Source organism: Myxocyprinus asiaticus, chromosome 33, assembly GCF_019703515.2.
Source record: "Myxocyprinus asiaticus isolate MX2 ecotype Aquarium Trade chromosome 33, UBuf_Myxa_2, whole genome shotgun sequence".
Classification (NCBI taxonomy): domain Eukaryota; kingdom Metazoa; phylum Chordata; class Actinopteri; order Cypriniformes; family Catostomidae; genus Myxocyprinus; species Myxocyprinus asiaticus.
The window spans coordinates 30,367,929-30,382,564 of NC_059376.1; the positions used below are offsets into that span (position 1 = coordinate 30,367,929).

Sequence of the window (14,636 nt, forward strand, 5' to 3'; positions counted from 1 at the left end):
CGTCAGCAGAGGAAAGAGCTAAACATAGCAACATCTCTTCGACCAGTTACACACAGCCACACACACTTATACACAGATACATGCATGTGAGCCTTGACAACACAATTCTCTTGATTCTTCGTGCTGATAAGTATCCACTCTCACTCCGCACACCGATGCCTCACTCTAGCGAAGCAACATTCTTCAAAAGTTTTACAAGAAAAAAAAATGTTTTGTTCCACTTCAGGTGACATAAGTCAGATATTGGTGTTTGAGTGGTGATTCTCAACAGATAATCCCTTTTTAGAAGAATATTTCAGGCCTGTAGGTCCATAAAATGCAAGTTAATGGTGACCTTTGTGGCTCCAAAAATCACATAAAGGAAACAATAATTAAACAGCACAATAATTAAGTCTTTTATACTCTAAATCTCCACTTTAACTTTCAGATGTGAAAGTGAAACTAAACAGGCACCACATGTGACTTTCAGATGTAAATGTGAAAGTGGAGATTTAGAGTAAAAAAAAAAAAAGACTTACATTTTGATCTGTTTCTCACACACACCTGTTATATTGCTTCTGAAGATATGGATTTAAACACTGGAGTCTTATGGATTACTTCTATGTTTCCTTTATGTGATCTATAAAGGTCTGATCACCATTCACTTGCATTGTATGGACCTACAGAGCTGAGATATTCTTGTGTTCTGCTGAAGAAAGTCACACATCTGGGACGGAATGAGGGTGCATAATTGATGAGAGAATTTGTATTTTCAGGTGAACTATTCCTTTAAAGTCCAATATTACATCAAATGGGACTGTAAACCACTCCTGTAAAATATCAAATCTTTGATCTTACAATAACAACATTACTTACCCTAGAGGGCTTCCATTGCTAGCCATCTTGGCCAGTTTACTCATGGATTTCGAGTAGGTTTCCTCAATAGCCGCCCTTAAATGCAAACACAAACACACAGAAGACTGGTTTAGTGATTAAGTACCAACATTATGTAAATGTTGCTATATATTACTGAGGCACATGTACAGCTAGAATTGCATTCTGAGAACCTAACAAGGAGGAAATGAATGGAAACACTGATATTAATTAAGTTCCAGATAGAATTTATTTACTTTTCCTAATGTTTTCGGGGGAAATCTTTGATATATGTGCTAAAATGTGCTAAATGGACCTGAGAGTACTACACTCTTATTGGTAGCTGAAGGCATTATCAAATTTGCCAAAATAGGTAATAAAAACAAACAAACGAGGCTGGAAATGTGTAGAATTTATTTAATGACAGGTTTTCACATTTTAATTCCGTCTAGGCCTGCCCCTTAGTAACTGCACATCATAGAATACAGAAATCATAGACAGTTAAAAAAAAAAGCAAGTCATCAGACAAGAAAACTGAGAAAACACACAACAGCTGCCATTTTTGAGTACACCCAACATTTCATATCAACCATTGTGTGATCAACCTCTCCGATAAGTCAAGCTCGTTTGTCTTAACTTCAAAGTCTGCACACAGGAAAAAGGATGTGCTCGTTACCATCCCAGTTGGCTGGGCTGTACTGTTGCTCTTATCTTTCAGAAAGCATCTTATTTGATATGTTATATTTTGTTTTCTGTTGGGACAGCAACGGTAGAAAGTGAACCTGCAATTTCATAGCACTTCTTCAAGGAACAGAACCACTTTGAGGCCTGATATCCTGAGTGGATACAAAATAGCCTTTCAATCCTACAGAGCATGACGAATGGGTACTGCATCCAGCTCCATTATAATGGATACAATAGAATAAGAAAGTTGGCAGAATGTTTGTCGTAGCTGTAAACAGTCTTCAGTTTCTTTGCAGAATGAGAGGGTGTCTTTATTATGTTTTCCTGTTAATTATTCCAGTTAGAAATTTGCCTAAACTCAAGTGTCTTCAACAGAGCAAAATGAAATGCTCACACTTTCCACATATGCTGTCAGTAGAAGGGTGTGACAAAAACAAAGATTCCTTCATCTGTTTGATCTACTGCATGTAAAGGAATCAATCAGATTTGGTGAACTCAGAGTCCAGCAGTAGCAAATTTAGACACTGCTGAGCTGCCTTGCGTATTCTACGTGAGTGAGCACTTTGTTTTCTGCACTTCTCTCAGGTTATTGTGTTTTAACACTCTAGTGTTATATGCTCAGAGACAGCAAAGTGGTGTGGAGAGAGAGCACAGTGGAATATTATACCATAAGATAAAATAAGACAACACTGCAGTAACAACAAAATGTAATGCAACATTGTCACAAACCGTAACACAACATAACGTAACACAACGTAACAGAAACAACACAACTTAGCGTATCACAAAGTGGCATAACAGTGTAGTGTAACAGCGTAACTTAACATTAGCAATGTAACGAAACAAAATGTAACAAAACAAAATGTAACAAAACACAACGTAACGCAACACAATGCAACGTGGCATATCTTAACATATTTAAAAAATACAACTGCTTCAGAGTTATAAAACACAACAGTGAAAAGCAGTAACCAAATTCCACATCATATTCCTGTCAGCACCAGTCATACCGTATCACCCCGGCTTCCCATCACTATGAAGACTCCTGCTAAAAACAGCACCTCACCTCTCACGCACGAACTCAGCCAGCTCTTTGGTGGCAATTTGTCCATGCTTCATGTTGTGGTAGAGAACATCGAAACCAGCATTTTTCTCTCCCTGGGAACAAACAAAAACACTAACATAAGGTACATTGTGTGTTAAAATGAATTATACATGGAAACAAATAGTAAGTGTTAATATCAAAATAGTACAAGTAGGGCTGAAACGATTAGTCGACAACAAAAAATTGTCGACAAAAATGTTAATTGTCGAATAGTCGTTTGATCTTAACGTAACATAAGATCATATGAAACTCTAATGATTGCACACAAGAGCAGCACTGCAGCTCGCGCCTGACTGAGGAGAGGAAGAAAACACATCTCACAGTCCAGACACACTCTAAGCTTTCCAAACAACTTCAGGTGATGTAGATCGCAAAGTATGAGGGAATTATAATGCAAAAATACAAAATAAGTAAATACAGAAGCACTCTTGTTGTGGAATAAGCAGAGCCGGAGCTGACGCTCAGCTTAATCAAAACTTGCGTGTCGAGCGCCTTTAAAGGAAACACCCGGTGTTACATCTTTAATGCAGTTCTATTTAATGCGTTTTAGCTTTATTAAAGTTAAAATAATAAGGAAACTGGCATTTCTCTGTGCGGTCAGCGCCTCTTCTATGAGTTGCGCAAAGTGTCCCGATCTAAGGGGGAGAGATTGACACTACACCCGGCTGAGGTACACTCTGTTGCGGGGACGCTCATCCTTCGAGTGCGCGCGCTTAATGCAGCTAGATTATAACGTGATGGTAACTTATTGAATCATAATATATGTCACTGTGCATTTCTTATCGTGAAGAAAATTGCCAAAATGCAGCTTTATTAATAAGAGAGAGTTTGTTTTTTTGTGAGTTAAAGATGTATTGAAGTGAACAGAAAGGTGAGAGAGGGTAGTCTTCACCCGTTATACACTGCAACAAAATTAATTTGTTATTTGTTTTTGTTTTGGCTTGTTTTCCAATATAAATATCTAAAACTCCTTTAAAACAACATACATTTACTTTAGCAGCTATACTGCAGAATAATTATTTTTTTTATCTGAGAATGTTGAATATAATATTAAAAATACAAATATTTTAAAACATCTAAAAAGCCTTTAAAAAAAAAAAAAAGATGCATTCACCTGAGAAGAGCATATAAGATATTTAGACTTGCTTTTAGAGAATACATCTTGAAAATAAGTTTATTTTGTCTTTACTGCACTCGCAGAAGTATAACCAAGTGAAAAAATACACTTATATATAAAATACACTTATATTTAAGATACATTCTCTTAAAGCAAGTCTAAATATCTTATATGTTACTTCTCAAGTAAATGTATCTTGTTTTAAGGATTTTTAGACAATTTTAAATGGAAAAAAGACAAATACACTTGATAACAATAGGATTTTTTTGTAGTGAAATTTTTACTGAATTAAACAAAGTATTTTTTCCCTTTAATTCAGTGAATGTCATTTAGAGGTATTTTTAAAAGATGATTTTGTCCTCTTTATTGTTAGTAAGCACATTTAATACAGCCTTTTAAGTCGGGGCACAAGCTGAATAGTCGGTTTAGAGCTAATGATTAATCATTGCAATAATCGTACGAATAGTCGAATAATCGTTAGTTGCAGCCCTAAGTACAAGTAACTTGGTGGAATGTGGGCTGTGTGCTACAACACATGCAAAATAGGTGTCTATTCACAATGTTAACATTTCTAAATGAACACTGAAATAACTTTTTCAGAACACTTAAGAGATCATAAATCCAGGGAAATACTATACATATTCTTTTCAGAAAAGAAGTAACAGAAAGAAGGTCAAACAAAAAGCAAACAAGAAAAAATCTGTGCTTGTATTTCATAAAAATAGTGGACAGAGGGTCTGAAATTAACACTCACCAAGCACCAAATGCAAATAAAAACTGGCTTTAGCAAGTTCAAAATTTTGTTTAAAAAAAGGTATTGCAATATAACAACGACACTGCATTTTTTTTTTTTTTTTGCTTTGTTTCATGCATTTCATTTTGTTGAAAGTGACAGTGAATCAAATCAAAGATTTTAGATCAGTTACTGCCATGCAATTTCTAAGTAAAAGCCAAAAGTTTTTATATATACACCGATCAGCCACAACATTAAAACCACCTGCCTAATATTGTTTTGGTCCCCCTCGTGCCGCCAAAACAGTGCCAACTAAGAAGATGCTATTCTTCTCAGCACAATTGTACAGAGCGGTTATCTGAGTTACCGTAGACTTTGTCAGTTCGAACCAGTCTGGCCATTCTCTGTTGACCTCTCTCATCAACAAGGTATTTCCGTCCACAGAACTGCTGCTCACTGGATGTTTTTTGTTTTTGGCACCATTCGGAATTAATTCTAGAGACTGTTGTGCATGAAAATCCCAGGAGATCAGCAGTTACAGAAATACTCAAACCAGCCCATCTGGCATCAACAATCATGCCACGGTCCAAATCACTGAGATCACATTTGTTTCCCATTCTGATGGTTGATGTGAACATTAACTGAAGCTCCTGACCCGTATCTGCATGATTTGATGCACTGCACTGCTACCACATGATTGGCTGATTTGATAATCGCAAGGATGATTGTTGGTGCCAGACGGGCTGGTTTGAGTATTTCTATAACTGCTGATCTCCTGAGATTTTCACACACACAACGGTCTCTAGAATTTACTCAGAATGGTGCCAAAAACAAAAAACATCCAGTGAGTGGCAGTTCTGCAGATGGAAACGCCTTGTTGATGAGAGAGGTCAACAGAGAATGGCCAGACTGTTTCGAACTGACAAAGTCTACGGTAACTCAGATAATTGCTCTGTACAATTGGGTTGAGAAGAATAGCATCTTAGAATGCTATTCTGAGATGATGGTTGGTGCTTGTTTGGTGGCACGAGGGGGACCTACACAATATTAGGCAGGTGGTTTTAATGTTGTGGCTATATATACACTACCGTTCAAAAGTTTGGGGTCACTAGCCTGAAATGTTTCTCATGATCTTAAAAACATTTTGATCTGAAGGCATATGCTTAAATGTTTTAAATTAGTTTTGTAGAGAAAAATATAATAGTGCCAACATATTAATTTATTTCATTACAAAACTAAAAATAAAAAAAGTTTTGAAATTGATGACTTGGACCGAATAATTAAGAACAGCAGCCACTAAGTGCCTAGCATATAGATGGGAACTCCTTCAATACTGTTTACAAAGCATACCAGGGTGATACCTCAAGAATTTGGTTCAGAAAATTCCAAGAGTACATTTCTGCAAAATCTAGGCAAAGTGTAGCCACTTTGAAGATGCTAAAATATAACAGTTTTGATCTATTTTGGATTTCTTTTAGTCACAACATAATTCCCATATTTCCATTTCTATTATTCCATAATTGTGATGACTACTATTATTCTAAAATGTGAAAAAAAAATAAATAATAAAAAACACAACTCAGCATCACTGAGTCAGTCTGGGATTACATGAAGAGACAGAAGCAATTGAGAGAACTGAGAGAAGCAATTGTACCTAGGAGAATTGGTGATGTTTTGAAGGCAAAGGTTGTCGCACCAAATACTGATTTAGATTTTTTTATGTTTCTGGACTTTGTATGATGTTAATTGATAAATGAAAACTATTTATGGCATTATTTCTGAAGACATCCTCACTAAGCAACATTTTACAAGTGCCTAAAACTTTTGCACAGTATACACACATATACACATACACACACACACACCCACACACACACACACACACACACACATAAATTAGAGGAACAAAATCACAACAAAAGACTGAGTGACAGAATGGCATGCACCATTTGTCACAAATAAATCTGTTAAATAATTCCACTGTCTGGAAAATTATAGATACAATATATCTTTAAGACAATGGTGGAAAATGCACTTACTGGTAAAAAAGTATTTATGGCTGGTAGAAAAATATGTTTTAAATTTACCCCCCATTGGCAGGTGTGGTAGAAAAGTTCATTTTGGACCTTAAGTGGACATGGTGAGGAGCTTTCTTGGAGTGGACTAAGCATCAAACCAGGTTCAAACAAACAATTTCTGCTCATAAGATCCCTTCCTTCACTTATCCCTGAAAATGTCTTGGCATTTAGCATGGTAAAACATTGTGCAGTGAACCAAACCCCCTAAAAAAACAATAGGACAGCAGTTTGTGGAAGACTATGATGTCACGTGTGCGAGGTGCACAACATTTCTCAAAGATTTCCCTCAAAGGCCAAGACCCAGCGGGAAGTTCCTCAGTCGATAACCTTTGGAACAAAGTAACGGCACACCCAGCCATCAGATGTTAACAGTATAAAAATAACCCCTTTCTTTTAGCAAACAGAAAAATGTCAACAAAGGAGAGAGAGAGAGAGAGAGAGAGAGAGAGAGAGAGAGAGAGAGAGAGAGAGAGATTCTTCTTTATTTATTCAAAACAGAGTTTTCTACAACACAATAACCAAAAAAGTAAAATAAAAACAAAAACATGATTTAACTCAAAACAGTCCCAAAAAACAGAACATTCTCTACAACAGAACATAAAACATTTTTAAAACACCAAATAATTGTGAAACCCTCACATTATTTGTAGTACTATAAAAGTCAAAATCAACTTTCAATCAAAACAGTGTTTGCATCAAAATCTAAGGACTCTTCTATCTTATTCCTTCTGCTGAGGTAGATAGCCATTTTTGCTTGACCCAATACAAAATTTAACAACTGACATTTCACTCTCCACTTCTGACTGTATCTAAAACCAAGAATAAACAAATGCTTAGAAAACTTTTCTCCAAACATCATAAACATTCGTTGTAACAACTGAAAAAAAGAACACAGTCTGCTACAATCCAAAAATAAAATGTAAAAATAAACTGATAAACTGTTTCCCTCTGCAAACAAAAAGTAATCCCTCACATACATTGGGATTAATAACAGAAATAAAAGCACTGACAGCCACAATACCGTGTAGGATTCTCCATTGTAAATCTCCTACCCTTTTTGTCAACGGTTGTTTGTATATCGCTCTCCACACAGGTCTGACCTCATTGTCAAGCCCTAGATGAGCTCTCCAAGGAATGTCAGCCCTACCACTTAGTTTGCCTTTGTTTAAAATTTAACAAACATCTTATACATTATTTTTCCTCCCATGACATCAAACTCATTTGTGAGAGATTCTCTGGACTCTAACAGTTGACAGATGCAGTCTCTAAAATAAGGAAAAAGAGTCAATGCAGGAAAAGAATCATCAACAACTGGTTGACAGTAACCTTTACAGTAGTCATTTAGCAAATATAGTTAAGTCTTTGTAAGTTCACACTTCCAAGTGCTGAGCAGTTGATTTATGAACCTGATAGATCTAACTCCCACATGAGAGGCTAGACCTGCAGCGTCGGTCAAATTAGGTCCACATAGATCAATCACATGTCCCAATGTGACAATCCCAGCCGAACAGAACAACTGCATTATGAAGGGCCCTGTTATATGTTCTACGTTGAAGCGAGTGCCATGCACTACTGGCTCTTTCAACAGCCATGACAGGGACTCACAGCTTGTCATTCTCTTTTTATGGAACATCCCCAACACAGTGAACAGTCCATGGTAAAACTTTGGGAGATTATACAGTTTATGAGTGCTCAGGTCCATCAAAAACAAAGGCTCAGCAAGACCCAATTCCCACCTCGGGTCAATATGGTTCGGGCTAAGGGTCTCCAGAAAAGATCTACGGGCCCAACAAGGAGCCTCTGAATAAACTGAAGTCAGAAAGCAGCACTCCCACTGGCAAGATGAATTAGTCCCTGCCCTCCTTACTCTTTTGGTAGAAACAGTACGCTCTGTGGGACCCAATGCAGACAGTCCCAAAAAAAAATACACCATCACCGCCTGTATCTTGACCAGCAGCTGCGCTGGAGGGTCTACACATGATAATCGATGCCACAGCATAGTTGACACTAGGTTGTTGATCACTAGTGTACAACCCCTAAAAGACATGTGTGGCAAAATCCATTTCCATTTTTTAAGACGTCCTTCAACTTTCTCTAAAACATTGTCCCAGTTTTTATACACAAAAGTATCATCACCAATATAAACACCAAGATATTTAAAACCACCCTTGTTCAAAATTAACCCGGCAGGTAGAACAAGTTTTCTGCTTAAATCATCACTGATTCTTACGGGTTCACTTTTTCCACAGTTAATGTTAGCAGAGGACAATACACCAAAATCATTTATATTTTCTACGAGGGTGTCAATATCTTCTTGTTTTTTGACAATTACAACAACATCATTGGCATACGCAGATAATTTAAAAACTGTTTCACATCCAGGAAGGTTTACACCCAAAAGAGAACGTCTTAATTTGTGCAGGAGAGGCTCTATGGCCAGGGAGTACAGCATGCCAGATAATGAACAGCCTTGTCTGACTCCCTTCTGAACCTTAAAAGGAGCACTTAAACCACCGCTGATCTTTAAAATACTCTCAATGTAACTATAAAAGACTCGAATCATGTTTATAAGACCAGAGCTGAACCCAAACGCATCTAGCGTTTGCCACAAATACTGATGCTCAACTCTGTCAAAAGCCTTTTCTTGATCTATTGAAATCAGACAAATTTCACAGCCCAATGAATTGAAGAGGCCCAAAACATCACAAATTAAAATAATGTTGTCAGATATCAACCTATTGGGTATACAATAAGTCTGGTCAACATGAATGATATGCTCCATAACTTTTCTCAACCTCATGGCCAACACCTTTGACAAAAGTTTGTAGTCAGTGCAGAGCAGAGCCACTGGTCATCAGCTCTTAATCTCTTGTAAATCTCCTTTTTTGGGGAGAAGAGTAAGGATCGCTCTCCTGCAGCTCAATGGTAACTGTCCTTTACTTAAACTGTCTCTGATAACAAGCAGCAAATCTTTGCCAATCACAGACCAGAAAACTTTATGAAAGTCTACAGGAAGGCCATCAATGCCTGGAGCTTTGTTTGCAGCTAGGCTCTGCTACGCAGAATGAAGCTCATCAGAAGAGATTTGTGCATCCAACACTGCATTAGCCTCCTCTGAAACCTTAGGTAAGCCCTCATAAAAGGACTGCACCACCTCTGGTCTCTCTTGGAACTCCTTCTTGAAAAGTTTCTCATAAAAAACAACTGCACATTTACGGATATCCACAGACTCTTGCAGCAGCTGCCCGGTGCTGGACTGCAAAAAGTGCATGAGTCTCCTTTGTCCATTTTTGCATTCAAGGCCAAAAAAAAAAAAAAAAAAAAAATGAGAGGGTGCATCCATTTTAACAATATTTTGATAACGTGAGCGAACAAGAGCACCTTTGGCAGAAAAACCCAACAGGTTGGATGGAGCTAACTTTTTTTTTGTTGAGAACTTTAAAATGTTCTCTTTCTCTCATGGAGTCTGCCAAATCTTGCAGCTTCACTATTTCACTCTCCAAAGCTTTCATAGACCTAGTCATGTCCCTTGTGACATTGAGAGTATACTGTAAGCACAGCTGTTTTATCTTGCCCTTCCCTATGTCCCACCCCTGTTGTAAAGAAGTGTATTCAGATTTTGTCTTTGTATAACCACTCCAAAAATATTTAAAAGCATCTTTAAAAACATTATCAGAAAGTAGGGACACATTAAAATGCCAATAGGCACTTTTGCATTTCACATCTTTAACAAAGATAGAAACTTGTACAAGGGAATGATCTGAAATACCAACTGGATGAATTGAACAACCTTTAAGTACATTACTCTGATGTTTAAAACAGTAAAATCTATCAAGCCTAGCCAAAGACAAAAAATTATCTTTAACATGAGTCCAAGTATATTGACGCTGAGTAGTATGAAAAAGCCTCCAAACATCACAAAGATCATTCGCCTCAATTAATTTAACAAGACATCTCTTACTGGCTCCATGTGATTCTGGGTGGTTTCTATCCAAAGTTGCATTTTCAGTGCAGTTAAAATCACCACCCAGGAACATGTATCCATCATCATCACTACAGTTACTAATTACAGCACCCTTTCTGTACCTACTGTTGGAGCATATACAGGTGCATCTCAATAAATTAGAATGTCGTGGAAAAGTTCATTTATTTCAGTAATTCAACTCAAATTGTGAAACTCGTGTATTAAATAAATTCAGTGCACACAGACTGAAGTAGTTTAAGTCTTTGGTTCTTTTAATTGTGATGATTTTGGCTCACATTGAACAAAAACCCACCAATTCACTATCTCAAAAAATTAGAATATGGTGACATGCCAATCAGCTAATCAACTCAAAACACCTTCAAAGGTTTCCTGAGCCTTCAAAATTGTCTCTCAGTTTGGTTCACTAGGCTACACAATCATGGGGAAGACTGCTGATCTGACAGTTGTCCAGAAGACAATCATTGACACCCTTCACAAGGAGGGTAAGCCACAAACATTCATTGCCAAAGAAGCTGGCTGTTCACAGAGTGCTGTATCCAAGCATGTTAACAGAAAGTTGAGTGGAAGGAAAAAGTGTGGAAGAAAAAGATGCACAACCAACCGAGAGAACCGCAGCCTTATGATTGTCAAGCAAAATCGATTCAAGAATTTGGGTGAACTTCACAAGGAATGGGCTGAGGCTGGGGTCAAGGCATCAAGACACAGACATGTCAAGGAATTTGGCTACAGTTGTCGTATTCCTCTTGTTAAGCCACTTCAGAACCACAGACAACGTCAGAGGCGTCTTACATGGGCTAAGGAGAAGAAGAACTGGACTGTTGCCCAGTGGTCCAAAGTCCTCTTTTCAGATGAGAGCAAGTTTTGTATTTCATTTGGAAACCAAGGTCCTAGAGTCTGGAGGAAGGGTGGAGAAGCTCATAGCCCAAGTTGCTTGAAGTCCAGTGTTAAGTGTCCACAGTCTGTGATGATTTGGGGTGCAATGTCATCTGCTGGTGTTGGTCCATTGTGTTTTTTGAAAACCAAAGTCACTGCACCCGTTTACCAAGACATTTTGGAGCACTTCATGCTTCCTTCTGCTGACCAGCTTTTTAAAGATGCTGATTTCATTTTCCAGCAGGATTTGGCACCTGCCCACACTGCCAAAAGCACCAAAAGTTGGTTAAATGACCATGGTGTTGGTGTGCTTGACTGGCCAGCAAACTCACCAGACCTGAACCCCATAGAGAATCTATGGGGTATTGTCAAGAGGAAAATGAGAAACAAGAGACCAAAAAATGCAGATGAGCTGAAGGCCACTGTCAAAGAAACCTGGGCTTCCATACCACCTCAGCAGTGCCACAAACTGATCACCTCCATGCCACGCCGAATTGAGGCAGTAATTAAAGCAAAAGGAGCCCCTACCAAGTATTGAGTACATATACAGTAAATGAACATACTTTCCAGAAGGCCAACAATTCACTAAAAATGTTTTTTTTATTGGTCTTATGATGTATTCTAATTTTTTGAGATAGTGAATTGGTGGGTTTTTGTTCAATGTGAGCCAAAATCATCACAATTAAAAGAACCAAAGACTTAAACTACTTCAGTCTGTGTGCACTGAATTTATTTAATACACGAGTTTCACAATTTGAGTTGAATTACTGAAATAAATGAACTTTTCCACGACATTCTAATTTATTGAGATGCACCTGTACATTGATGAAAGTAAATTTTACATTTTCAAAAACATTTTGTATTTTTAACAAGCGACCCTCAATCATTTCCTCAGTAACACAAGAAATAGGTAAAGAAAAAATCTCTAGAAAACAAGATACCAACTCCACCACTGTTACTACTCTTATGACTGAGAAAAACTTCCCCATCCCATTCCTTCTTCCATGCAGTTTCATTCTCAGCTGTGCTGTGCGTTTCTTGTAATGACAAAAAATGACATTTAATTTCTTAACCTTAAACAAAACGAAAAGGGAAGCTCTCTTCACATTCTCTCTGGAACCATTAATGTTTATTAGTGTGACATAAAGCTAGAACCCAGCTATATGTCACACATTTTAAATGTAAAGCTGCATTTAAACAAACAGAGGGGTTAAAAAAAGAGAAAGAAAAAGAAAAACCACTTAGCCATCATTCGCTATTTGCGCTCTAACTTTTATCATACATTTATTAAGACGAAAAACGTCTTGGTCAGTAAAGGTCAGTTGGCCGGTGCGTTCTGTATTTTTCATAAATAGTCTAACTGAATCAAGGAACAACTTTAAATCTGGGAAAAAAAATCATCAACTTTCACAGATCTCATGCCTTTTGTTCTTTGTAAAAAGGACTGAAATCTAGTGAAAGAGTAAGCACTCTCAACATCCATCTGTGAGTCTCCACTTACATCACTTTCACATTCCTGCGAGTTTATCAAACCATCATCTGACTGAGATGAACAGCTCATTGGATTTGTCTTTGAGACTTTTGTAACTTGTTCAGTATTTGATTTGTTTTCTGGATTTTTTCTCTTGGTTGACAAATTGGAAATATCAGCATCCAACAAAACATCTTCCTCATTAAACAACACTGACTCCTCTACTCTAGTCGCGGTGTGACCAACATTTAGGTCTGCCCTCATGTCATCTTGTACTTTTTGTTCACTTTGTTTGCTTGCTAAATTTTCCATCACCTCATTTTCTTGATCGCTTTCAACTCGGTTTTCTTCCTGCACAATACCTTGCGGTTCGTCCAGTAAAGGGGTTCCACTTTCATCCCTAACGGACGATGATTCCGCTGCATTAGCGGCTGCCCGGCTCTCACCTACTCTCTCCGGGCACGAACGAATCACATGCCCTACAGTTCCACACCCAAAACATTTAATTGTTTCTGATGTTATGTGCACAGTATAATCAAAATCATCAATTTTAAACTTAAAAACCAGGTTCAATTCTTCATCACTCTTTTTAAGAATCACTGAACTTGTCTCCTAAAAGACACAACATGTTTAAGATGAGGAGATTTACAGCTAATGGGAATCATCTTTATCGGAGACACTAATTTTCGTGTCTCCCCAGCTCTTTTTCTAAAAGCTCATTTTTCAGAAATGGGGGTACATTCGAAATGATGACTTTTTTGGCAGGACTTACTAGTGACAAAACTGGTGTGTAGGTACCTTGAATCACAAGTCCGCTCTAAAGTAACTGGTTTACTTTTTCCACATTGTCTAGAAAAATTACCACGGCACTAATCATCCTAGAAGTGGGGGCCTGGGTAGCTCAGTGATAAAGACACTGGCTACCAGCCCTGGAGTTCGCTAGCTCGCTAGTTTGAATCCCAAGGCGTGCTGAATGACTCCAGCCAGGTCTCCTAAGCAACCAATTTGGCCCGGTTGCTAGGGAGGGTAGAGTCACATGGGGTACTCCTCGTGGTCACTATAATGTGGTTCGTTCTCGGTGGGGCACGTGGTGAGTTGAGCGTGGTTGCTGCGGTGGATGGCGTGAAGCCTCCACACGCGCTATGTCTCCATGGCAACGCGCTCAACAAGCCACGTGATAAGATGCGTGGGTTGACTGTCTCAGACGCGGAGGCAACTGGCAAACTCCACCACCCGGACTGAGGAAGAAAAATAAGTAGAGGAAAATCTTAACAAATAATCTGCCTCCTAATAAGGTTCCATTAGATAACTACGTGAACCACCAATGAACAATACTTTTACAGCATTTATTAATCTTAATGTCAATTTCACTGATATCTGATGCTTTAACTAATGTTAAAAATAGAACCTTATTATAGTGTTATAAAAAATAAAAAAACTTACTGTTAACAACAATGACAAGAAATGCCATATGTTATCTTTTTATGTGTGCATGTGTGTGAACATATAGTGTGTGTGTGTGTGTGTGTTCTCTAACTGTTTCTCCAGCACTGAATAAAACAGCTGTGTTAATGCCACATTTGGGTAATTACTGAAAATGCATGATTAATTAAGTCTCAGAGAGGGAATTTGCAGTCGCAGTGATTAAGCACATTCCTAATTTAGCGCACAAGTCTCCATCCTCAAGACTGACTTCAGTCTGTTTTCTCAGAAGAAAAGCATGGTGTTTAGGCCTTCA

The 14,636-nt window shown here is 37.9% G+C and overlaps 1 protein-coding gene across 4 annotated transcripts in view; it reads right to left on the bottom strand.

Moving 5' to 3' along the window:
* Positions 1–14,636, bottom strand: part of LOC127424506 (F-BAR domain only protein 1-like) — an 87,322-nt gene that overhangs the window by 35,417 nt on the left and 37,269 nt on the right. For all 4 annotated transcript variants that reach the window (XM_051669795.1, XM_051669792.1, XM_051669793.1 and 1 more), the window contains 2 exons: positions 2,603–2,694; positions 856–930 (listed from right to left, as the gene is read on the bottom strand). In XM_051669795.1, coding sequence (XP_051525755.1) covers positions 856–930; positions 2,603–2,694 — 167 coding nt within the window. The remainder of the gene's footprint in view (positions 1–855; positions 931–2,602; positions 2,695–14,636) is intronic.